Below are 25,639 nucleotides of genomic sequence, written 5' to 3' on the forward strand. Positions count from 1 at the left end.
TTGTGGGTTTGAGTCGACATACCACATTATTTCTCATTGGTCTTGTGGAAGTGGTGCTTATCGTATGAGGGCTTTAACGTGAGGACTATGATCATTATTAAGGGGCATTTTTTTTTTCTATATAAAAAAAGAAAGGGAATCACCGATCCTAAGAATATATAGTCTAACCACCATACGAATATAGTTAAAATGAATAAAAAAAATATATTTAAAAAAAAAATTTAAATAAGATAACCAATTCTATCCCTTATCTATAATGATTTTAAATGAAGACCACAGACAATCATAGCCCATCGATAATCAAAGTATAATAATTTGAAAGAACGACCTGCATTATGCACTAGAGGCAATGTATGGGACCCACCGGCTGAGGGAATTTAGTCGGAATCCACATTTTATAGTATCCCAACATATTTATTTACCTTACATTAATTCGGATCAATGATCCATGCAAGGGCAAGGCCCATAACGTCTCATACCCACCAAAACGGTAGAACACCCCACCATCTACGGTTTAATTTGAACACGTGTCATTTTCTCCATGATAGATGACACGGTAAAACTTTAAAGAAACAAATAGGGCCCACCTTTCCTTATAGCTCCCAGTCGACTCAGGCCTTGACCCTTCCTTGTTCCTACATCAACGTTTCCTTCTCCACCTCGTTGTCTCTCTCTCCTTCCTTTCTGCTTTCACTTCTCTAATCCTTCTGCTCCTCCTCTGTTTCCGTCTTTCATCTCTCTGGCTCTATCTCTCAAACAATGACGGACATAACAGACGATATTGCAGAAGAAATCTCTTTCCAGTCCTTCGAAGATGATTGCAGGTTACTTGGCAGCCTTCTCAACGACGCCCTTCAACGAGAAGTTGGGACCCAAGTCATGGAGAAGGTCGAACGAATGCGAGTCCTAGCTCAGGTACCCACCTTGTCTTCTTCTGGTCATTTCTGTTTTGTTTATTTGTGTTGTTATAGATTTCGAGTTCTTTGTTTCGGCATCGTTTGGTAGCTTTTCTCTTAGAGTGGTTTTCGTTGTAGTAACTGTTCAATCTTCAATGTACTGTTCTGGGTAGTCATTTTCTTTTTTTTGCTTTTCTGGGTTTTCTGGAGTATTCAATGTATTGGGTATCTACTGTTATGTGTTTTCAGAGTGGTTGTAATATGAGAATGGCTGGGATCGTGGACACAGCCGAGCTGCTTGAGAAGCAGCTGGCGTCGGAGATATCAGAGATGACTCTAGAAGAAGCCTTGACTCTGGCCCGTGCATTCAGCCATAATCTCAATCTGACGGGTATTGCTGAAACCCATCACAGGTGATCACTTATTGCTGATCTCTTGAAGTACTTCTGATCTTCCTCTGATTCAAACATTTATATGCTTATATATGCCTCTATATATAGGATTCTTAACTGTTAGGGGTTTACCTTTTATAACTCCATTTCTTCATGCAGGGTGCGTAAGACACGCAGCGTTCCCATTTTATCAAAATCTTGTGATGATACATTCAACCGATTGATACAGGGAGGGATTTCTCCGGAGGAACTCTATGACACCGTCTGCAAGCAGGTTTTGTTGATATCTAGGGTGTATTCATTTTCAATGTGAAAGAAGGAAGTGGCATAATTTCCTTGAATGTATTATTTCAATGTTAATATTGACTACATCTTACTGCAGGTGGTTGAGATTGTTCTTACTGCTCATCCCACCCAAATCAACCGGCGCACCTTGCAGTACAAACACATTAGAATTGCTGTAAGATATAAAGATGGACATGACTGATATGTTCTTTTTTGAATCGACCATCGTATGTGTAGTTTTGTGGAAGTTTTTATTGATGAATTGTTCCTGAGTGTGAACCTACTCTGTTCTTTTAGCATCTCCTGGAGTATAATGATCGCCCTGATCTTAGCCATGAAGATCGAGAGATGTTCATTGAAGATCTGGTACTTATTACTTGCTTGAACAATTAAAAAAAATTGTTTCCATTGTATATTAAATGTCCACATTCTATTATGGTTTTGTTAGGCGAGGGAGATTACTGCAATATGGCAGACTGATGAACTGAGACGCCAACAGCCTACGCCTGTTGATGAAGCTCGGGCTGGTATAACACTTGTTTATTTATATTTGAACTCTCTCTCTCTTTCTCTCTAGCTGTCGCACACGCACACATAACACTTGTTGTTTTATCTTTCTTTTTTTTGGGTTTGTTTTCTATTTATTAACTGTTATTTCTCATTCCTCCAAGGTTTACACATTGTGGAGCAGTCCCTTTGGAGAGCTGTGCCTCATTATTTACGTCGTGTCAGCACTGCCCTGAAGAAGGTCCATTTCTTCAATCCATGGTTTTCTAATTCTTCTTTATTCCACTTGCAGTTTTGATTCTTATCGTTTAAGAAATTCCCACTGACCTGGGCCTTATATATATATATCTGTCGTCATAAATGGTGTTTCAGTTATGAATGTTTTCTAAGTTGGTATCAAAAACTGATCTTGCCTCTGTCCATGGAATCCCTTCAAGTGTTATTGAGCTACTGAACTGGGATTCTACTTGTTTACTCTTGCTGGTTCTCTGACGTCGATCCCCATTGTCATGCGATCATTTGTCATTTCAGTGCTTATAATATGTGATAGGTTTCTCATTGTCATGTAATTTGTTGTGCTTTGTGCTTTGTTTTCACAGCATACGGGTAGAGCACTTCCACTGATCTGCACACCAATAAAATTTGGATCTTGGATGGGAGGTGATAGAGATGGAAATCCCAATGTGACAGCAAAGGTGAGTCATGTACTACTGAATATTGATTGGAAATTCCTTTTGATGGCAAAGGGGAGTTTCTTAACATGAACATTGTTCATTTTGAAAATTATAGCTTCAGATTTCTGTAAAGATTAAACTTTCCACTGTACTTTGATGCATCCAAGGAAACAACCTTGCTTGAAGGCAGAACAAATTGTCTTTAAAGGTGTAACAATTGTTGTTGTATCATGTATGCCACAAGACCTACACAATGCAAGAATAAGTTTCCAACTATAATGGAGAGATCCCTATTCTTTTGATGTTCTCCTCAAGCTGAAAGTATAACACTACATGCAGTAAGTTTTCTTACGTTCAACTTAATTTCTCTGTTAGCGTTCTGGTAAGAATAGCTGCCAGCTTATTTTCATGTTGGAGAATCAGATTGTTAATATTCTTCACAAGGCATCACATTTAGAATTTGAGTAACTCTACTTTGGAAGTTATGATGTGGACTGTTGACTGCCAACGATGTCGTGAGGTCAACAATTTAATGAGAGACAGTGAAAAGGAGAAGAAAGGGTGGTGTCATCAAGTTTGAGCAACCCATTTTTGAGACTATTTTTTATAGCTTGTCTTCATGGACCCATCTTCTCTCCTAGAATTTTGCTCTAGTCTACACTTGGAATACTACTTTCATTCCTGGAAGGGATGATAGTTATCTGTGGAAGAGTTTTGCACTTTCAGAGTTTTACACTAAGCATTCTATAAGCTTTATAGCTTTAGCCTGTGAACTAGAAGGGGTTATTGATCTGTATTAGTCTTGGTGGACAAGTTCTATCATATCGTCTAGACTGTAACACATAGATGACTTAATTTATTTACTTCTTTTTACCTCCTTCCGGCCTTTTTCAAATGGAGACAGATTCTTGGTTGTTTTGAATGTTATAAGTTTATTGGCTCCGGGTGGAGAGTGGGACACCAGCCTTGTAGCAAGTTTTTCATGGAAAGATGAATTCTTGTTTCTTTTAGTCTTCATTTACTATTCATTCCATATGATATGCTTTGGTTGGGGGCAGTGCCCCGTGATCATGGTTTAGCATAAAGGATTCCTAAATGTCAACACTGCTGAGATGATTTTTTGGTTTATAGGGCAGGATTTCAGGTGTTAAGATCCTACATCGGTTAGGAGTGGGATTTCTGTGTCTTCATATACCTTTTTTGAGCCATCCACCTAATAGACTAGTCTTTTGGGTTGGAATCTGACATCAGGAACCAATCATCATACCAAGACTGTGCTCCCAAGGATCCATTATGGTGCTCTAGATGGCCAAAAAATGAAAGTTCAAGTACATGGGAAAATGCAAAAGGAATTTTTTGGCTGAGAAATATAAAATAAAAGAAATTTAGATAAAGATTTGCTGTCTAGCTGTGCATATTTTCCATCAGACTAGCTTGGTCAATGTCATTCCTAACTCTATTTGAAAGTTTAGTTTAATATGCAAAAGGAACTGGTTTACATTTTTTTATTTTTTTATTTTTATTTTTTTTTAATTTTTATTTTTTTTAATTTTTAATTTTTTATTTTGTCAGTAGATTGTGATGTCTTCACTTATGTTGTGGTTCTTGTTGTTGCAGGTGACGAGAGATGTTGCTCTTTTGTCTCGTTGGATGGCTATGGATCTCTACATTCGGGAAGTTGACAACCTCAGATTTGAACTTTCCATTAATAGATGCAGTGATCAGCTGTCAGAACTCGCCCATGAGATTCTGCAAAAAGGTTGGGACATCAAAGTGTGTTTGGCATGAAATAGGCATCCTTATGCAGAAGATCATACTCATGAGTCAGGGGCAAGAATTCAGAATCCTGCATATCATTACTCATTATTTGTTGCTACAGATTAGAATCAATGAATAATAGTCAGATGTAACTGTAAGATGGTGATGACATGAGATCAGAAGTATACTTTTTAGAATGATGAACTTTCATATGATATAATGATTGATCTCATCATGGAATTTGCTTCAAAATTACTGATTAAGTAGGTGCAATGTCTGAACAACCAGGCTCCGCTAAATTTTCTACATGATCATGTGGTCACCATTGGTAAATGCCCATTAATAGAGTCACATGCCCTGTTCAGTTGACTTCCACCCTGACACCTATGTTGGGTTATTGCATGGGTCATATGTTCACCATGATGGAAAGATATTTTTCTGTACTCAGCATTCTAACAAATATTTTTTTTTCCAGCGTGTTATTTAAGAACCACATTATTAGATGGGTGAAGTGAGTAAACAAGACTGAAATTGTGCCTTTTCTAGGTATTTTTTTGACGACTGGTTTTACCAGTATCCAAATTAATTTCTTAATCTGGATGTTTCAAGTTTCATGTAGAGTCCGTGCATCAATCAACCAATGGTTCATTTTTGGAGAAGAAAATTATTGACTTTAAGAGCCACTTTGACTGTGGATGCATGGTCCAACAACTTGCTTTCTAATAGAAACTGTAATTTTAGTGCTGATGATCATAGCTGTTCAGTTTTTCATACACTTTTATCTCCTTGAGATGTGAATTTTGTTTTGAAATGGTCCAAGTTGCTCGAGATCTTTACTTGTCTTGTCCTGAATCATATGGATTTCTTCATGAAAAGTACTGTAAATCTGGAGTGAAGCTGCTTAAATTATCTTTCCAGACTGGAAGGTTTACGTTTGTGCTTCTTTCCCTATTCTAGCATTTACATCTATTGCTGGAGTTGACAGTATTTTTTTTTAGGGTAGGAAGACAGTACATGCATTTGGTAAACCAATATTTTTTGGTAGAACTATTATCTTCTGTGTACTGCTTAACTTTATTACCTGGGCAAATGGTGGTTGATTTAAGCTCATCTGATCTAAGGGTTGTACAAATTGTTCTGCAGAAAAAGCATCAGAAGATAGGCCGAGTTGGAACCAATCTCTGAATAGAAGTCAGTCAAAGCCTTACAGCCAACAGGCTCCAGCATTGCCAACGCAACTTCCAGCTGGTGCAAACCTGCCCTCCTGTACAGGTACTTTTTTTCTGTAAGTTTTGCTACTGTGAAGGTTAGTGTTAAACTTCTGTTAATGTATTGCTGATTTTGGAATTCAATGTTTGCAACAAAAAGATTCTTTTTTATTTTTTTTTAAAATTTACTCTTATAATAAATGGTACTATTTATCTCATCTGGGAACTCCATGGTTGAACTAACCCAACTACCTAATTTTCCAGCAAAAATTCTGGCAGGTATTACCCTACCGGCCTACCTCATCCCAAAATTTTCCATAGTTGTGAGGCTTCTGCACCTGAAATGCACGTTTGCCTTTTAGACCTCTCCCCAGATCACGATGGACAAACCGATCTTTTTTACTTGTGAACAAGTAGTTTAATTGACATTTTTTTTGTGAAATTTGGTGGTTCTATTTGAGTTATTATGCATCTTAAATAATTGTGTGCTAGTTATTGCAAAAAACTTTTTTTCTTGTAGTTTTTAATCCATAAATTCTTTTTAGCTGGTGAATTAATTATAAACAGGTTTTTTTATCTTTATTTTTTATTTTTTTTGAAAGCATGTGATATTAGGAACTCAGTCACAATATTAGAAAAACAATGTACTTCACTGTGGTTCCTCTTTTTTATTGAAACGGAAAAAAGAAGTCATACAACAAGCCAAATCGTCTTGCCAAATGGAAGCCCCAACTCAAAACATCCATAAAAAGGGTGGGGGGAGAGTACAACAAAACCTGGGGGGACGAATCAATCACCAACAAAGGAAGGGGATACAACAAAACAAAGGGGGGAGGAGGAAGAAACAAAAGCAAAGATGATACATCAAAACTAGGGTTGGGGGGGGGGGAAGCAATGAGAGGAAGATCCCAAGTGAGGTCAAGATGTCTATTCCTATTTGAGGCAGGGCAAACTACACAATTGTGAAAGACTTTATTCTGAACCTCAAATGTGATAATGTGCCTAGTTTGCTCAATAGTGCGCGATGACGTTGTCCATCTCCTTTAATTCCTTTTCTGCCAGATGCGATGAATGACTGCAGAGAAAGCCAACTTCCCTAGAGTATCACAGGAGGATTTGCTGTTGAAGGTTTTGTGAACCAACCTCCATTCTCTGTCAAAAGGTAGGATAACTCTAGGATTCGGCCAGCCCTTTATAAGGATACCTTTTCTTTCAGACAGAAAATTGGAGGTATATCAATGGTGAGGAAAAAATCTGGTTTACTCTTTGTTCCAAAGACACCAAATACGCCCACTCTGGTGATGCTGATAGTTATGGAAAAAAGACCCAAAACAGGGCTGGCGGTACCATATAATCCAAGGTTTAATGAGTTGTGAAGCAACTCGAAGAAGCTTGAAGGGAGACCAAGAGTGGGTGATATTACACCCTAGGGTGATCCAAAGAGGCCTGGTTCCAGCTCCAAATCTGACCAGATGAGAGAGAGAGAGAGAGAGAGAGAGAGAGAGAGAGAGAGAGAGAGAGAGAGAGAGAGAGAGAGAGAACCAGCGCTGGCGGTAATGCTGCCTAGGCCTGGTTTTGCTTGTTGCAAGCTTCAAGTGCCTCTTTCGTCAAAGGGAAACTTCCCTTGGTGTCTCCATGGTCTCCTTGCATGCCTATCTCATGATTTCTTCAATCTTTTCACATAGAAGTCCCTTCCCTTGGAACCCCTTTGTAACCTAGGGTTCCAAAGAGAAGAGAAGGAAAGGAAGTGGGAAACTTGTAGCTCGATACTCAAACCAACATTGTGTGGCTTTGATACAAAGTTAGAATGTAAGGATGGAAAAATGAGAGATTGAGAAGAAGAAGAGGAAGAGGAAGAAGAAGAAGAAGATTCTCTACCACATATATATTACTTCACTTAACAAGATATATATAATTACATACACCTCCCTAGGGAGGTAAAAGGGAAAAAGAAAGTACAATAAGTGACAAGAGTAAAATACATGTGACCCTAAAATACCCTTATTACATAAACTCTAACAAGAGGATATAACTAGAGATATCAAAGATTAGGTCCCTTGGTGTATACTTTTTGTTGATGATATTGTTTTGGTGAATGAAACAAAAGCAGGGATTATCATCTAGTTGGAACTATGGAAATCAACCTTGGAATCAAAAGGTTTTAAGATAAGTAGAACGAAAAACAGAGTATATGGTGTGTAACTTTTGTTACATCAGGACGGATAATGAGGTGGGCTAATACAACACTTAATTGTGGGCTGCTCTATGGCCATACTCTTCCTTGAGTAGGCCCTTAACTCATCAGATGTATTAGTTTCCATAAAATTAGTGCAAGATATTTTTTTTGCATTTTTATTAATAGCGTCTTATCCTTATCTCATCGATGAAGTGGTAGAGTTTATTGGTTTTTATAGAACACCTGAATTTATAGAATGTTTTCAATATTTATAAAACAAATGGAGTCCTAAATCCGTACTATTGGGTGCCAATATTAAATGTCCATCTTCCTGATACCTTTTGAAGGATGAAAAGGGGGCTCCAACTGCTCTAGCACCAGTTGAATTTTCTTGTTATTCTCATTGTTCATTTTATGTGGAATTCACTGTTAGACCTAGTGTTTAAACAATATCCAATATTACCCTTGGATCTGAATTTATTATGGACTTTGTTCTTCATATAGAATGCAATGATGGAAAATCTCAATTTCCTATACTGGAGATTCCACGCACTGATTACATGGCGCCAAATCATCAGGTAGAGAAATATCCGGGGGAAATGAGATATATGTTCTGGATCTTCTTTTAAGCAGTTTATAGTTTTAAATGCCCAACATCATTGTATTATAGCTGATAAATATTTACATTTCTAAATTTAAATGGTCAGGATTCCCCAAGTTCAGATTTTTCATCTTCTCAAAACTTGCAAAAGGCATTTGGAAATGGAACTGTAGCTACAGTCAGCAATTCATCATCGTCTAATAATCTCCAGACAGTCGTGACACCAAGGAGTCCATCATTTAACTCCAATCAGCTCCTTGCACGAAGGAAGCTATTTTCGGAATCTCAAATTGGAAGGGCCAGCTTCCAGAAGCTTCTAGAACCGAGCCTACCTCAACGACCTGGAATTGCCCCTTACAGAGTTGTTCTAGGAAATGTTAAAGAGAAGGTAATTCTCTTCATATAAAAAATGCTGAAGGTTCGGACTGCCTCGAGTCTGCTCCTTTTGCGACCCTGTGGAAGGTGGACTTGTACCAGGTTGCAACCTTTTTTTAGTTAAATGGTACTTGGGGGAAGGAACAAAAGGTACCTTTAAAAAGATCCATATATGTAGCCCAAAACTGACCTTGCCCATTATGGAGAGTTACAAGTTCATTTATTGTGTTTTTGGATGACTTACCTTTGTCATGGCTCATGATTGCCCACTTCCAATACAGCCCATCATGGCATGCTCAACTTGACAGTTCACCATTTTCCAGTCACGTGGACGACTCCTCTTGTCAAACTAATCGTTGGACAGGGAGTATTAGCCATGTGCCATGTTTTGCATGGCATCTCCACCATGTGGCCCAGCATGTATCCATGTTAAACCTTGTATTGCACTAAGGTTGGCAAAGTTGAATTTTCAACCAAGATTTAGATATTTTTGCCATGGAGGCAAGCTTACCTCGATTCTGAGTTGAGGAAACCTTTAACTCATATATGTGTACGCATAGACAGGCTAAGAATTCTATTTTTCTAACTATTAAATAAACTTTTTCCATCTTTATTATGATGAAAAGATCGTCTGTGCTCTTTGAGTTTAGCTCATGAAAACACGAAGACGACTGGAGCTTCTCCTTGAAGGTCTTCCTTGTGACCATGATCCTTGGGATTACTATGAAACATCAGAGCAACTTCTGGAACCTCTACTGCTCTGCTATGAGTCCCTGGTATTATTCTCTTTTTTTTGTTTCTTTTCTTTCCTTTCTTCCTCGCTGCTTCTCCCATCAGAAAATGTATTAATCTGCCATGTATGATTATCAATGTTTGTAGCAATCTTGTGGATCTGGAGTCCTTGCCGATGGTCGTCTTGCTGACTTGATCCGAAAAGTTGCTACCTTTGGAATGATACTAATGAAGCTCGATTTGCGCCAGGTCTGTTTGGTCTCTCATTCCACGTTACATCTGGTTTGTTAAATTGGTCTAGGCTCACCTTCTCCCCCTCCCCCCAATGTGCCAGGAATCCAATAGACACTCTGAAACATTGGATGCAATTACTAAATACCTGGATATGGGTGTCTACAGTGAATGGGATGAAGAAAAGAAACTGGAGTTTCTAACTAAAGAGCTCAAAGGAAAGAGACCTTTAGTTCCTCCAACCATAGTGGTGAGCTGATTTTGACAATACTTTTCTGGAGTTTGGATATTGAACCTTTTGTTTTCTATGTAGGTCTCATTGATAATTTTTATTAATTTTTCTTGTTGAAAAAGTGCATATAAAATTGTTGGTACAAAAATTGGTTTATGTGAGTGATTTATATTATATTTCATAATAATTTGCTATCTCTGAAATAACATTTACAGAATGTTTGTACCCTGAGTTTTCTTATTTCCATATCACACTTCTGGGTCAACTTATAATTCAGTTTGTTGGTCATTTCACAGTATTGGATTGTAGCTCAGTGTGTGTTGTCATTGTTGGCAACCCTTGGCCACAGAGGTTACGATAATTTTTCGTCCAATCGCTCCAATTTGGCACAAAGAGTGTTTTTATTTCTTTTGGTGATTTGGCGCTGTGCCAAGTGTCTTATTGTTGATGAGGAAGTGCACGTGGCACACAAGCCGCGCACGATAGAAACTCGTGGCACATGACACAAGCATAACTGCCTGCGGCAACAACCTTGCACGTGCTGTGCCAAGTGGCATGTTGTTGATGAGAAATTGCATGTGGCACACTAGCCTCGCTTGATATCGACTTGTGGCACACGACAAGCACAACTTCCTGCGAAAACAACCTTTTACGTCCTGCCATGGCCTAGTCAGCCTGCGTGCACTGTGGCTTACCTGCAGAGGCCCGTATATGCTAGCCAATAGGCAAGAGACATGATGCTCAAAAAAAAACAAAGTTTAGAAGTTAGAGAGCATCTGTTATCGTCACTTGTCAGGTGGTCAGGGGGAGTTATTCTCAACAGGTTCTTTGCAAAACCTCAAATCTATGGTAGTTGCTTCATTCAAGGCAAAGAGACATGCCATGTGTCCGTGATTAGGGGGATCTATGGAGTGCAGATTTGCACTGACAAAGGGCAGAAAAGTTTCCATCGTCTGATCGTTTATTGGTGCGGTGTAGGGATTCGTCTATGGGCGCACTATATCAGAGCCCATCAACTTGCATGTTACGCTTGCAAGGTTTAAGGCATTTGAAGATTCTATGTCTCGAACAATGATTGGATGCGTGAACGAAGTCCTCAAGATTCAATTCACATGGTGTTGGAGTATTCCCGCCTTCTGGTCATCATTGAACGACATTGTACCTCCGCTTGGTACGATCTAATCAGATGACAAAACGTCATCTGATACTATATGCACTGCAATGTCTCATGTCAGATCGATCCTGATCCGATGGCTGAGATGGAGTGCAATTAAATGGTCCTTATTCGTGGTGCTTTATTATGATTCTAATCATACGTCGACTGTGCCCCCGTGATAATATGCTTCTTGATCGCACCATATGCACCTTAAAGATTCCGTTCCTAATGTTCTGAGCAAGGTTCAAGAACTCGTTTCGTTTCAGTGTTTCAAAACCACAAAAATATCGAAATTTTGCGATATTTTATCGAAATGGTATACTTTTTCCAATGTGTTTCGCTGGCCATTTTGGAGGGGCTAATGGCTGAAGTGGCCAAAATTAGCAAAATGAAAGACACGAAATGACCAAGATGGCCGAAATTTCGACGAAATAGTGCATTTTTGGGCCGAAATGTCTGAAATGTGACCGAGATGTCTGAAATTATGTACGTGTAAATTTTGTATGCCATCTCTTCTCAATAAAAAAAAAAACCCTTAAATATCCGTGATATTGGCGAGTTTTCGAAACTTGGTTCTGAGAGGCCAAACTTCTATCGAGCATATCTTGCGCATCCCAACTCAGATTTAGTTGGTTTGGAATTCTACTTCCTCCTTAGCTCGAGTTCTACAGAGTAACAGTGTGGAAGAAAAAAGGAGAGCTCCTTTGTACGATTTAAGGAAAACTCTCCCATTGAAGACACGTGCATTAACTGAGATTAAAGTTTCTGCTATTCCGATAATAAATATGAAAATTTGAGAGATGTAGTAGGGGATCATTTAAAAATTTGATTTGCTTGGACTCCGCAAGAGTTTGTCGATATTTCCGATTGAATCCTCTTGTTCATGAATGTTCCATAGGAATAAATTGCTATTCCCCTCCTCCACAAAGAAAGGTTTATTCCGAGTTGTGAGCATTTATGGAGGTGCACTGGAAAGGAAGTTGTTGAGTTGTCTTAGCGAAGAAAAAAAACTCTTGATGTGTAAAGGGAGAGGAAGATAAGGAGGGGATCATCCCACCAGTGTACTTGAAGATTCAAGTTTCTCTACTACAAGGGACAATTGAAGATTTCAATTGTTGACTAGGAACCACTGTGAAGCCTCTCAGGAAGATTATTAAAGAAGGCTATCACTCTGCAAATATTTATGTGTATTTTGACTTAGGCATAAGGCATTGTAAGGGGTTGGGATTTGTAACTTTATTTTTCCATATCTATTGTAATCTATTTAGCTGGGGCTTGATAGAGTTGGGGTTGCAACCTTTGCTTGAGTGTCATCTCAGGTTGAATCGTTTCATAGCACCTAGACTATAACTGTAGTCACAAGCTAGTTGAGTGTTTAGCAAAATACGAAACCCTGGGTAGGGTATTGCTCTGTGGACGTAGGCAATTGGTCGAACCACATATATTTGTTGTTCTATAGATGTATTTTGTATTGGAGTGCCATGGGTTGTGCTTGCTTGCAGGATGGATGTGTTTGTTTGGTAGACCTGACCACTAAGTGGTTGCAAGGTGGCCAAGCACACGACTATGTGTGTGGAATCGATAATAGTGAGGGAACAATTAGGGTCATTTCTGAAAATAAATTGTAGATACTGTTCATGCCCCTCAGTGTGATGTAGATACGACTGCCCTTACTTGGTTGGACCAGCATGATCGGCTTTGGAAGCCAAGAGCCAAGAAGAACCGGTCCAGCCCAGAGTTTTGGTCCAACAAGGGTTGGAAATAAAATTAGTAGTTACTTAGTATTTTATTTCATGCTTTTTACTTTCCATAGTTGAAAGTAGGAGTAGGATTTATTTCCTTTGCATTAGTTTCCTTTTATGGTTATTTCCTAGTTTAGGCTAGTTTCCATTTCAATTAAGCTTATAATTTCATGTACCTATTTTCCTATATGTAGGCTGTAACCAATGGAAGACTTAGAGTGATTTTTGATTATTGAATAAAGATATTGAGTTGTGCCCTAGTGAGTGTGTGATTCCCCTCCTTCCCCCTCTCTACTCTGATTTCCCCTTTCTTCCCTAAGGTTCTCAATTAACTTGGTATCAGAGCCGAAGATCCCCATTCCACTTCTTCCTTCCTCTTCTTCTTCCCTCCCCCATTCTCTGTTTTAGTTCTACTGAGACTGAGAACCCAAAAAAAAAAAAAAAAATTCGATTGTCTTCTTTGGATAGAATCGATCCTCCTGGTCTCACCGCCCTCCTCTCTCCCAAGTTTCTGAGGTCGAACTCATTTTATAGGGTTTCGACACCAAAAAAAAAAAAAAATCTCTGTTGCATAACAGAGAAGGCAAAACCCTCCCTGCTAGGGTCGAGTAACCAAAAAAAAAGAAAAGAAGAGAGAAGCAGCGCAGAAAAGAGAAAGAAGAACAGAAGAAGAAGAAGAGAAAGAACAGAAGAAGAAGAGAAAGAAGAAGCGCAAGCGAGAAAAGAAAAGATAGCAAGAAGGATCGCTACTCATACTTGGAGTTTCCACTGGCTCCATCTGGACCTCCATTACAGTCGCCATTTTCTCCTAGAATTGCATTGCTGATTGGAAGCCGAAACCTATTTCTGTTGCCGTAGAAGAGAACTCCAAAGTCTTCAACGTCCTTCATCCCCGAAGTGTGAGATAAGTGCCTCTTTTTTAGCTTTAATCCAGAATTTTCATAAATACCCCTCAACCTTGCGTCCAATAGTGAAGTTGTTCAACAGCTAAACTCCTATAAGGAAGAAACTGATGCAAAATTTGAAACTCTCACTACCGTTGTCACTTCTCTTAAGACAATGATGGAATCCATGCAAGTTTCTATTGATCGTTTGGTGGCAGCAGATGGAGGAAAGAGTCCCATTCAATTTGGGGATTCTTCCAACACCACTCCACAGGATCCGTCACTACTGCTACCACCACCGCCACCACATCATACACCACCACCACCACCCCCACCACCATATGGAACTGGTAGATATGATGATGGAGTAGAAAGAGTAGCAAAATTGGATGTTCTTGATTTTTATGGAGATAACAATCCAGAATTGTACCTTGACTGGATTCACAACTTAGAGACATTCTTCAGATGGTATGGGTTGATTGAGGCCTGAAAGATCCTATTTGCAGAGGTAAATTGAAAGGCACGGCCCAAGTCTGGTGGGTCAAGCAACAACAACAAAACCGAACCCGAGGCATTGGTTTAGTCATTACTTGGGCTGAAATGCATGAAGTCATGAATCGGAGATTCTTGCCTTCTGATTACAAGCAATGCATGGATCTCAGGTTTGCACAGTTGAAACAGGAGAATTTGACCATTGAAGAATATGTTGCGAGATTTTATTATTTGACCACTCGTTCTGATTTGGAGTGGGATGAAGAAGTATATTAGTGGCACAATTTCCCAATGGTTTGCACTCTCAACTTAGTGCTGTCCTTGCATCTAGTCGACTGCCTACCATGGGAGACGCCTTGCAAGTAGCGCATCAAGTTGAGGAAAGTCTGAAACGCCCATACAACCGGAGAAATTTTGCAGATACTTTTCCTCGAGGTACTAGTTCCATCCTGTCACAACATCCTACCCAAGAAAGGTCATCTAGCAAACCACATGGACCTCTTCACGACCTAGTCGACCGTATTCTCCACCTCGACATGTTTCTGAAATGTCATCTTCACGGCCTACTCATCCATACTCACCCCCTCGGCGTGGTTTAGATAAACCTTCTAATGCAACAAAATTTACAGTTCGGTGCTACTCATGCAATGGATTTGGACATATCAGTGCTCAATGTCCCAACCGTTTGGTTGCTTTTATTGATAAGGATTCTCCTATACCATATATTCTCGAAGAGCAACTTGGTTCTGACATAGTTGATTTAAGAGAAGAGTGTGAGCCAGGTGAAGTCAATAACACTCTCAGTGATGAAGACCAACATTCTTTTTATGTCATTAGTCATATGTTGACCACTCAGAAAGTCACTGGCAATGAAGATTGGCGTTGCAGTAGTATTTTCCAAACTCGTGTGAAGTACAATGACCAATTGTTAACCTTGGTCATTGATGGAGGTAGTTGCACTAATATTGTCTCTGAAGACGCTGTTTGCAAGTTGGGATTGAAGACAGAGCCACATCCAAATCCCTACAAGGTTGCTTGGGTGAACAACACTAATCTCAAAATCACAGATAAGTGCTTGGTCGCATATTCTATTGGTGGATTTAAGGATACAGTCCAAGGTGATGTCCTCTCTCTGAAGGTGGGCCATATCCTTCTTGGTCGACCTTGGTTGTTTGACAAGAAAGTACAACATTGTGGCTATGCCAATACCTATGCTTTCAAGCATGCCAACAAGACTATGAAGTTTCATCCTGCCAAAGATCTCCTTGAAATTAAGCTCAAGAAGATGGTGGGATCATTCCTTATTCAGCGTATTCCTTTAGACGGTCTCCTCGGTCCTTTTCCTAATTCGACGCAGTCGAGTTCTTTTCAGAGGAGGAGAGTTGATGCAGATACGGCTGCCCTTACCTGGTTGGACTACTATGACTGGCTTTGGAAGCCAGAAGCCAAGAAGAACCGGTCCAGCCCAGAGTTTTGGTCCAACAAGGGTTGGAAATAAAATTAGTAGTTACTTAGTATTTTATTTCATGCCTTTTACTTTCCATAGTTGAACGTAGGAGTAGGATTTATTTCCTTTGCATTAGTTTCCTTTTATGGTTATTTCCTAGTTTAGGCTAGTTTCCATTTCAATTAAGTTTCTAATTTCATGTTCCTATTTTCCTATATATAGGCTGTAACCGATGGAAGACTTAAAGTGATTTTTGATTATTGAATAAAGATATTGAGTTGTGCCCTAGTGAGTGTGTGATTCCCCTCCTTCCCCCTCTCTACTTTGATTTCCCCTTTCTTCCCTAAGGTTCTCCATTATAGTGTCAACCTGGGATTCACACAATGTGAGCATTTAATCTTCATAATGATAGTCAATAATTGATCGTGAAGTTTTATATCATGGAATTCTTCTGCATAGTCCAATTTTTGCAGTTCATGAAACTAACTGGAGAAATGGCAAAATAGCAAACCATTCACGCTTAACTTATATTTATTGATCTACCTAAATATGTTCATATAGGTTTATCGATATGGATATTTATTTCTGTGTAAATACATGTGTTCTCTTATATGTTCATATGGATAGATGGATGTGGATGGATATTTATTTCTGTGTAAATACATGTGTTCTCTTATATGTTCATATGGTTCATATGGATAGATGGATGTGGATGGATATTTAATTGTGTAAATACATGTATATATATATATATATTATGTTCATATAGATAGATGGATGTGGATGGATGTTTAATTGTGTAAATACATGAATGGTGTGTGTGTATTGCATGCATAAATCAGTGCATGCTTTGCATATATGCCTTTGCGTACCCTTGGAGAAGGAGGCGGCAATAATACATTTACAAGAACTGAAGTTGTGATCACATTGAATGGAGTTTAGCGGTGATAAAGCTTGCAAAGACTAATGGAGGGATTTATTTCCTTTCCACTTGATGATGCCGAAGCTTTCATTTATTTGAGGAGAAATTTCAGCATAGAATTGGGATCTCATTCTGTTGCTGGCTTTAATTTCAATTCAAACGTTTGATTGTTGAGTATACACACACAGGGTTTTAGTTCATGGTATTGGTCACTGCCGATACCGATATGGATCAAACCGTATCGAGTCCGAATCAGGCAAAAATTCAAAAAGTCCCTTTTTTTACCTATACCAACCGATACCGATTTGTATTGGCCATTACAGCCAAAATCAGATACCAAATTACCAATACCTAATACTGTGTACGCCAACATGGGATAAGAAATTTATGTCATGATACTTTCAATCTAGTTACAACTAACAGGCATGTCTAATTTCTTAAGGCATTTTTTATGCAATCTGAAAATCCAATTATGGATCTCAAATTCCGGCAGCCTCAATGGTTGGATCTTGTGATTGAACTCAGATTGATAGGAGGGGAGGAAGGAGAGAGAAGGGAGAGAGAAAAGATAACAGGGGGGGGGGGGGGGGGAGAGGAAAGGGAGCTCTAACACACTACTTTTCAAGACCAAATTTTAATCCATTCAATTAATTCAATGAGGAATGTGTTTACAATCTTTAAATACGAATAAACAACCAGAATTATAGTCAATCTAAACTTCCAATAGTAATAATCCAAAAATAATTAAGTAAGAATTTTAGAAAGAATAATAGACTCCCTAACTCTAACTAAGGGCTAGATTGGCCCCACTTTTAGTGACAACTATCTAAAAATATTTTAAAATAAAGTAAGCTAGTAACTAAAAACTCCTGGACCCCACATAAACTTATCCATGTACTTCATTTTACATACAAGATTAAGGCCCCAAATATAGGCTTGAAGAAGAGGCTCACTACATCAAAACCTCAAAAATAAGAAGCTTAAGTTATAGAGAACCGCATCCATGGCCAAAATGAAGCCTTTCTAGGCCCAATTGCACAATCTTAACTGCATGAATGTTTTCTTAGGATTGTTATTTCTTGTCATAATCAAATGACAAAGATGACATGATTAAAAGGCGCAAGGTTTAATGTACTCTGGTAGAAACGAAGTCAGAAGGAAAAGGAAAAAGATATCCTAGAGTAAGATTAACATTCTGGATAAGTATGATTGCATACTGAAAAGGTCTTGTGCATATAGCCATGTTACAGCTTGCTCTGTTTCTAACTCCTATTTAACATTGCACTGTTTCTTATTTGATGATTTCAGGATGACTCTTGTTTTTGCTATTATAAGAAGCTATTTCTGGATTATTACTAGAGTGATTACATTTAAGAATTTTTATTTTGTTTTATTTTTATGCATAGCTATGTTTAAGAAATTTGTTTGGAGGTATAGAATAGTTCTCAGATGATATCCTTCCTTGACTGCCCCTCATTAAATATGTTGTTGTGGACTTGATTTTTCTATTTTAGACTAGAGCATTTATTTATCCTGACTCTTGTTTGGGCATTATTCAGGTTCCTCCTGATGTTAAAGAGGTCCTCAATACCTTCCGTGTTGCTGCTGAACTAGGATCCGATACACTTGGAGCATATGTTATTTCTATGGCTTCCAATGTAATGTGTTAACTGTAGATATCGGACTCATGGTTTATAGTTGACATTTTACAGTTAAATAGTTAAAAGCAAAGCTTATGTGTTTTTTTTTTTTTTTGGGGTCGAATGAACCATGATAATTGGTATAATTTTTGATAATTGGTAGGCGAGTGATGTCCTTGCTGTGGAGCTCTTACAGAAGGATGCACGACTTGCTCTGAGTGGGGAGCTTGGGAGACCATGCCCTGGGGGAACGTAAGTGACATAGGATCAAGATTTGCTCATCTCTGGTGGCTGAGAAATAGTAGGGACACAACAAAACAGGATCCAATAATCACTGATTAAAGATCATATCAATGGTTTAATCAAAACAAAGAAAGCAGCTTTTAAAGCCTGAATCTATTGGATTTGTCTACACACTATATAATTGAAAAAAACTACAACAGAGAATAAAAATCCACTAGGGGAACTCACTGAGAATCTCTCTCTCTCTCTCTCTCTCTCTTTCTCTTTATATATATATATATATTATGTATGCATGCATGTATGTATGTATGTATTTATGTAATCTCACAGCAACAGCCTACAGCCTACTACCCTGTTTGTTGTTTGCAGATTCACTTAGTGTAATGGCAACTCAATCTTAATAATTTCAATTACATTGGGAAAGAACAAAAGAGAAAAACTCTTAATTTCTAATTTTTATGTAATTCTAATCAGTTTTTCTAAGCCCTGAATGATAAAGGTAAAAAAAAATAGATATACTCAAACTAAAGATCTTCTAGAGTAGGCCCCCCACCCCCCAAAAAAAAAAAAAAAACTAAAGATCTAATTTTGAGACTACGGAATAATCAGCAAACCAATTGTTGAGAGGGATGGACTAATCTCTCTCTAGTTGGGCCTGTGTTCACTCTGCTTATGGTGGCTCACAAGCTTGGACCCCTTGCAGTATGAACTAGAGTTGCCAGTCGACCTATTTGAACCATATGGTGAGGCTTGACTATAAGATTGGTAAGCTTGCTCCTCATGCACAAGACACCAATACCTTTTCTGGAAGGAAGAAGTTTCCCTGGACTGCACAGTGAGGTTCACTGCGTGATCCTTGGGTCGGAGATCTCATATCCCCCCCCTGAGTGGCCCTGATGCCACGGAGCGAATGGATTCCCGTTCACCATGGCCTTATGGAAACTTGGTCCTTTCTGGAATGTGCCTTATGGTATACTCTGAAAAATATGATTTGTCCTGAACATAACCTCTCAGAATCTATAATATATAAATTAAAATTATGCGTGACCAAAGTCCAAACTAGCAAGAAGACATGGGAGGAAAGGAGAAACAAACGAATGTCTTAAAAATGTTTAACAGAGACTGAACTAGCACATCTTGTTCACATATCATGAAAGAATGCAAATGTAATCACAAATTTGTTGGATTGCTCTTTGACACAGGTTGCGGGTAGTCCCTCTATTTGAAACAGTGGCAGACTTGAGAGGAGCTGGATCAGTGATCAGGAAGTTGTTATCAATTGATTGGTATCGAGAGCACATAATAAAAAACCACAATGGACACCAAGAGGTGTGTAATAGAATAATGTTCAAAGGGGATTGTGTTTTGTCAAATCCTAAAGCAAGTTGTGGAACTTAAACTGTAATTGTGCATAGGTCATGGTTGGGTACTCAGATTCTGGTAAAGATGCTGGGCGCTTTACTGCAGCATGGGAACTTTACAAAGCTCAAGAGGGTGTTGTAGCTGCCTGCAATGAGTTTGGAATAAAAATTACCCTCTTCCATGGGCGTGGTGGGAGTGTTGGCCGTGGTGGTGGGCCTACCTATCTTGCCATACAGTCCCAACCACCCGGTTCTGTGATGGTATGTGCTCCAATCTATTAGTTCAGAATTTAGATGCTTGAATGTTTGATTCTTGGTGCACTATAAAGTATAAACTATTGGCATGGTTTGAATTTTTCCTTTGATGTCTGAATAGTAAGGGTAGGTTCCATGTACTCATTCACGGCCCAAGCATAGTCTGATATCTTCACCCATTTTACAAATATGTCTGCATTGTCATTGAAACATGATGAGTCAATTCTTTTTTTCCCTTTTTCTTCTACCATTCATACAAAAAGACAATATATCTCACCAAAAAATGAAAAAAATACAAGACAATATATATGATAGATATGCATATCAACTTATGTACACTGTTTTATATTGTTGTATTTTCTTAGGTGTAGATTAAATGAAATATCTGTTTCCGTTACTGAATTCTATTGCCCCTTGGTTTTCTTGTGTCAGCATTTCCAAAACCTGGTGTCCTCTTTTTGCTAATTTTATTTATTTAAAGTTACATTATCACGAAAGGTTTCCATCTTCCATGGTTGAAACCAATGGATTTGTTCTTTTTTCAATATTACTGGTATTCACAGGGTACACTCCGCTCAACGGAGCAAGGGGAGATGGTGCAAGCCAAATTTGGATTGCCCCAGACGGCTGTGAGACAGATGGAGATCTACACAACTGCAGTGCTTCTTGCAACCGTACGCCCCCCACAGCCCCCTAGAGAAGAGAAATGGCGTAATATTATGGAGGAGATATCCAAAATCAGTTGCCGCCATTACCGGAGCACCGTATATGAGAACCCAGAGTTCCTTGCCTACTTCCAGGAGGCTACCCCCCAGTCTGAGCTTGGTTTCCTCAACATAGGGAGCCGACCCACAAGAAGAAAGAGCTCGACAGGTATTGGACATCTTCGGGCGATACCATGGGTGTTTGCATGGACCCAGACACGGTTTGTCCTCCCTGCTTGGCTTGGTGTGGGTGCTGGCCTCAATGGTGCATGCAATCAAGGATGCACAGAGGACTTAAAAGCTATGTACAAAGAATGGCCTTTCTTTCAATCCACCATAGACCTTATAGAGATGGTACTGGGGAAAGCTGACATTCCTATAGCCAAGCACTATGATGAAGTACTAGTGTCACCAAGCAGGAGGCAACTTGGCGCTGAACTAAGGGGGGAGCTAGTAACAACAGAGAAGTATGTGTTGGTGGTTAGTGGCCATGAGAAGCTCTCTGAGAACAATCGAATTTTGAGACGACTTTTTGAGAACAGACTCCCGTATCTCAACTCAATCAACATGCTACAGGTGGAGATACTGAGGAGGTTGAGATCTGATGATGATAACCATAAACTTCGAGATGCATTACTTATCACCATAAATGGGATAGCTGCTGGCATGAGGAACACAGGTTAAGTACCATATACATGTCAAGCATCAATAGCTGAACAACTTAAATTAGATACCCTGATAAGCCGGTTGGAGTTTGTTTTAATTGTCTCATTTGATGTTAGGTTGATTATTATGGAATTTGTATTTGATATAATTTCAACATTTTCTATCAAGGTATGAACAAAAGGGGTTTTGGTCCTTGTGTTGATGATAAGGCTCTGAAAGGGGAGACAGCAAAATTTAGCACCACTTGCTTTCCTTGGAGCCTACTGTTGGATGGCCTTTCTGTGAAAATGTGTTTGATTGTAGAGGAAGAAATTACATTTCCTCTGGACTTCCCTCTCTCTCTCTCTTGTTATATTATGTATGCAGGGGTTTTCTGGATATTTAATATATCAAAGCCGTGGAAAATGGTTCCTACACGACCATGGTAGGTACCTTTCATACTCAAGCACTATCCTTTTGACATGTAGACAAATGATGTGGCTATTCCCGTGATTGGATAAATATGTATGAGGTTCATGTTTGGGTTCCTAACCCTAGTTAGCAAAAACCCGTTTAAATGGTGTTCCCGTTTTTTGCCGTTTTAAACATGTTTTCCCATTTGTTTCCCGAAGATAAAAGGAAAAAAGGGCAAATAGCAAGCTTTTCCTGTTTAAAAGATGTTCCCCCTTTTTTGTCCCTTATTTTATTTTATTTTATTTATTTTAACTGTAGACTTGTTGAACACAATGACTGACTTAATTGACCATCTCTCTCCTGAACTCCAATTCCAGGTTAAGATCCAAATCTGCTTGAAAGCTCGCATTGAAGAAGTTCATTTACACATTTCTTTCCCAACACATGATAAGTAAAAGTACAAATTATAGGTTTTCTTGTCCTTGAACTCTTGTTTGATCCACCTCCGTTGTCCATCAAAGGAAGGAAGATTGTTGTGAGAAGGCTTACATTTCTGAAGAACCCTTTTCCAAATACTCGTAGAAAAAGGGCATTTGAAAAATAAGGGGTTAATATCCTCAATAGAATTCCAACTGAGGCAACAATTAGGACTGCACATTCCTATATGGAAGGAACTCCCGGGTGAACAATGTATTAAGTTAAATATCTCAAAGAGATGAAGCTATATCTTGGGTTATGATTCTTAAACCAGACAATACTCCACCAAAGAAGAAGAGTGCCTTTGGATCTAACAAGCTGCCAAGCAGAGGCAGAGGTGAAACACTTAGATGGAGAAAGGCCCCACTGAAAAATATCTCCATTGCCGGGGGGAGGTGGATCTTCTAGAAATCAAGTACAACTAATGATCTCATACCAGAGCAAGGTTAGAAGAAGCTAGGGGACTTAAATCCCCTGGATCACCAGACAATGGAGGATTCAAGGGCCATTCTGCTGGAATTTGCATCATATCTTATCCTCTCACCAAAGTTAGAAAAGATGACTCCACATGCATGCCAGTTATCAAGCCATAGCTTGGTAGTAGAGTCATCAAATCAAACATTTGATCACATCTGAAGCAATATTTCTACGGTTAAGAATCATCTCCATGTCCATGATGCATGAGTGGCACATGAGACTGTCTAAATTGAGTCAGATTTAAGATATCTAGAATATATCCAATTAACCTAAATGCTATCTTTCTTTTCTGCAATCAACCAAAGAAACCTCAAGAGACCATCCTTATTTACCTCTTTCACCTTTCTCAAGCCAAGAACTTCATTTTTTCTTTGAAAGTCAAACAGAAGCTCAATTAACAATGCTTTTTCACTTGAACAAAATTTTTTGGCCTCAGGCTTAAAACAAATTTTAACAATAGTTGTAACCCCCTTGGGCTACAGCTTCTACAAATTCATTACATTTTAATTGAAGCTACAAGTAAAAAAAAAAAAAAAAAACCCTCATGTATTAGGCCACTTGGAGTTGCACCTAATGATGTGCCATAAGAATTTGAAAATGAATTACTATTATGTCATATTCAAGAGTGTCACTAGTTTGTATGTTTATCAAATACATATGTGAAATGACAAGATTTTATTTTCATTAAAAGAAGTTACATGTTTTACTCCTTATTTGTACTCCTCATGATGTCAAATAATTTATAACTTTACTTTTTTGTCATTTTAGTAAGTTATTTTATTACCTTTTATCTTATTCCCAAAAATTCTTTAAGATAGAGTTATAAAAGGGTTTTTAAAAAATAAGTTGAAAGTGACGTAACATTATGTTATTAGCAAAATGTGTCATTGACATACACATTTTTTCAAGTATATATATTTGATGACAATAAGATTTTTCCCTTCATTGAATTTGCAATACAATTCAGATAAGAAGACCGGTAAGAAGACTACACAAGATGACACAACTAAGCCTTCTCTTTCTCTTGTATGTTTTTTTTTTTTTTTTGGTTGGGAATGGGTGCCTAGGATGTGCCCTTTACTCTCCTCCCATTTTGGAAAAGACCCCTTTCCCTCCCGTGCTGACAGCATACCCAACCCCTCTCTCTCTCTCTTTTGGTGAAACTTTTCTCTTTTATCTACGGTAGAGTGCCTCTATAATACAACATCCAATAGAAAGTACTGGAGGAAAATGAGAAAATGAGAAAATGAGAAAATGAGAAAATGAGAAAATAAATCTAAAGTTCCGAACAAAGATCAGATTGAAGCTTTATATGAGGCAGTTACCCTAACAAATTCACCCTTTCAGAGCTTGATTGGTGTTGTAGTAAATTCACCACTGTTATAAGAAAAAAAAACGTGTAATATTCTATATCCACGGTTCAGATTAATCAACCATAATACAATGTTAAACCAGTGAAAAAACCGTCTTCAATCAAACCATTAGAAATAAACCGAAACAAACTGGGTCGGTTTACCTTTTTGAAATAAAGGTTGTAATTCGTTCCCTCTTTCTCTCTCTCTCGACTCTCTCTGTCTCTCGGCCTCTCTCTCTCGATCTCGACTCTCCCTCTCGGTTCTTTGTAATCCTAACCCTGAAATCTCGACACTCCCTCTGTTCGTCGCTCCCTGCTCTTTGCTCTCTTGATCTGTTCCACGCTCTCGACTCTCTCTCTGGTCGTCGCTCGACTCCGGTAGCTCTCCCTCTTGGTTACTAGAAGCCCTAACCCTCTCTGTAACCAAAAACTCGGACGTGCTCTCTCTACTCTCCCTCTGTTTGTCGCTCCTGCTCTCTTGATCTGTTCCACACTATCGACTCTCTATATGTTCGTCGCTCGAGTCTGGTAGCTCTCTCTCTCTGCCCTAACTCTCCCTCTCGGTTACTAGAAGCCCTAACCCTCTCTGTAACCAAAAACTCGAACCTGCTCTCTCGACTCTCCCTCTATTCGTCGCTCCCTACTCTCTCGATCTGTTCCACGCTCTCGACTCTCTCTCTGTTCGTTGCTCCCTGCTACGACAACATTTCTTCTTCACTGCAAAGGTATGAAGAACAACTCCTTCATTTTTATGCAATCTTGTGGATGTATTTGTTATGTCAATTTTTTTTTAAAATTAATTAAGTGTACGATTAAATCCCCACCAAAACCATACCAAGTATTGCTTTACCTGGATCACCAATTTTTAATAGAATTTTTTGATTGCATCCTTTTCTCCGTGGTTTTGCCTATTGAAATATTAGGGGAAAAGGGTTTGTAATTCCCCGTTGATTTCTCACATGTCTAAAGTTGTGACAAACATTCTTGTGGAGAGTTAGGGATCAATGTGGACATGGCTAAGCATCTCTTGCATTGAAGTGAAAGAGAGTTTATTTTTATTTTTAATGAAAGACTCATCATATGCCTTTCACTTGATACCACACCTTGATGTTTGCTCTCTGCCTTTAATTTTTTTTTTAATAGTTTCCTTTTGGCATCTTCGCTTATATCATATTAATTTAAGCATTACATCCATGTCAATTAGATTTTTTTGTCACTATTGGAGCCTTTTTTTTTTTTTTTTTTTTTTTTTTTTTAATGTAAGCTTCTCTTAGGGGTATTGCATTTTACATAGAAATGGATGCACAATAGTGGATGTGTAGCTGTGGTGAAGGGGTGATGGTCATATGGACTTCTCGA

The 25,639-nt window shown here is 38.7% G+C and overlaps 1 protein-coding gene across 1 annotated transcript; it reads left to right on the top strand.

Moving 5' to 3' along the window:
* Positions 1-649: 649 nt before the first annotated feature.
* On the top strand, positions 650-21,917 carry LOC122079882 (phosphoenolpyruvate carboxylase 4). Its single transcript, XM_042646646.1, has 20 exons — positions 650-915; positions 1,146-1,309; positions 1,448-1,562; positions 1,671-1,748; positions 1,871-1,939; positions 2,022-2,100; positions 2,245-2,321; positions 2,680-2,775; positions 4,372-4,513; positions 5,656-5,784; positions 8,401-8,474; positions 8,604-8,885; positions 9,523-9,648; positions 9,752-9,853; positions 9,939-10,085; positions 18,270-18,368; positions 18,514-18,602; positions 19,796-19,922; positions 20,009-20,215; positions 20,773-21,917. Exons 1-20 carry the CDS (start codon positions 760-762, stop codon positions 21,595-21,597), a joined length of 3,183 nt encoding a protein of 1,060 aa, XP_042502580.1. The 5' UTR covers positions 650-759; the 3' UTR covers positions 21,598-21,917.
* The last annotated feature ends 3,722 nt before the right edge of the window (positions 21,918-25,639 follow it).

The sequence above is a fragment of the Macadamia integrifolia genome, chromosome 5 (assembly GCF_013358625.1).
Source record: "Macadamia integrifolia cultivar HAES 741 chromosome 5, SCU_Mint_v3, whole genome shotgun sequence".
Classification (NCBI taxonomy): Eukaryota; Viridiplantae; Streptophyta; class Magnoliopsida; order Proteales; family Proteaceae; genus Macadamia; species Macadamia integrifolia.

Coding starts and splice junctions, on each gene's coding strand:
- LOC122079882 (XM_042646646.1), top strand. CDS start 760: ATGACGGACATAACAGACGATATTGCAGAAGAAATCTCTTTCCAGTCC. Junction 2,776..4,371: donor ATCCCAATGTGACAGCAAAG/GTGAGTCATGTA, acceptor TTGTTGTTGCAG/GTGACGAGAGATGTTGCTCT. Junction 9,854..9,938: donor TGAAGCTCGATTTGCGCCAG/GTCTGTTTGGTC, acceptor CCAATGTGCCAG/GAATCCAATAGACACTCTGA.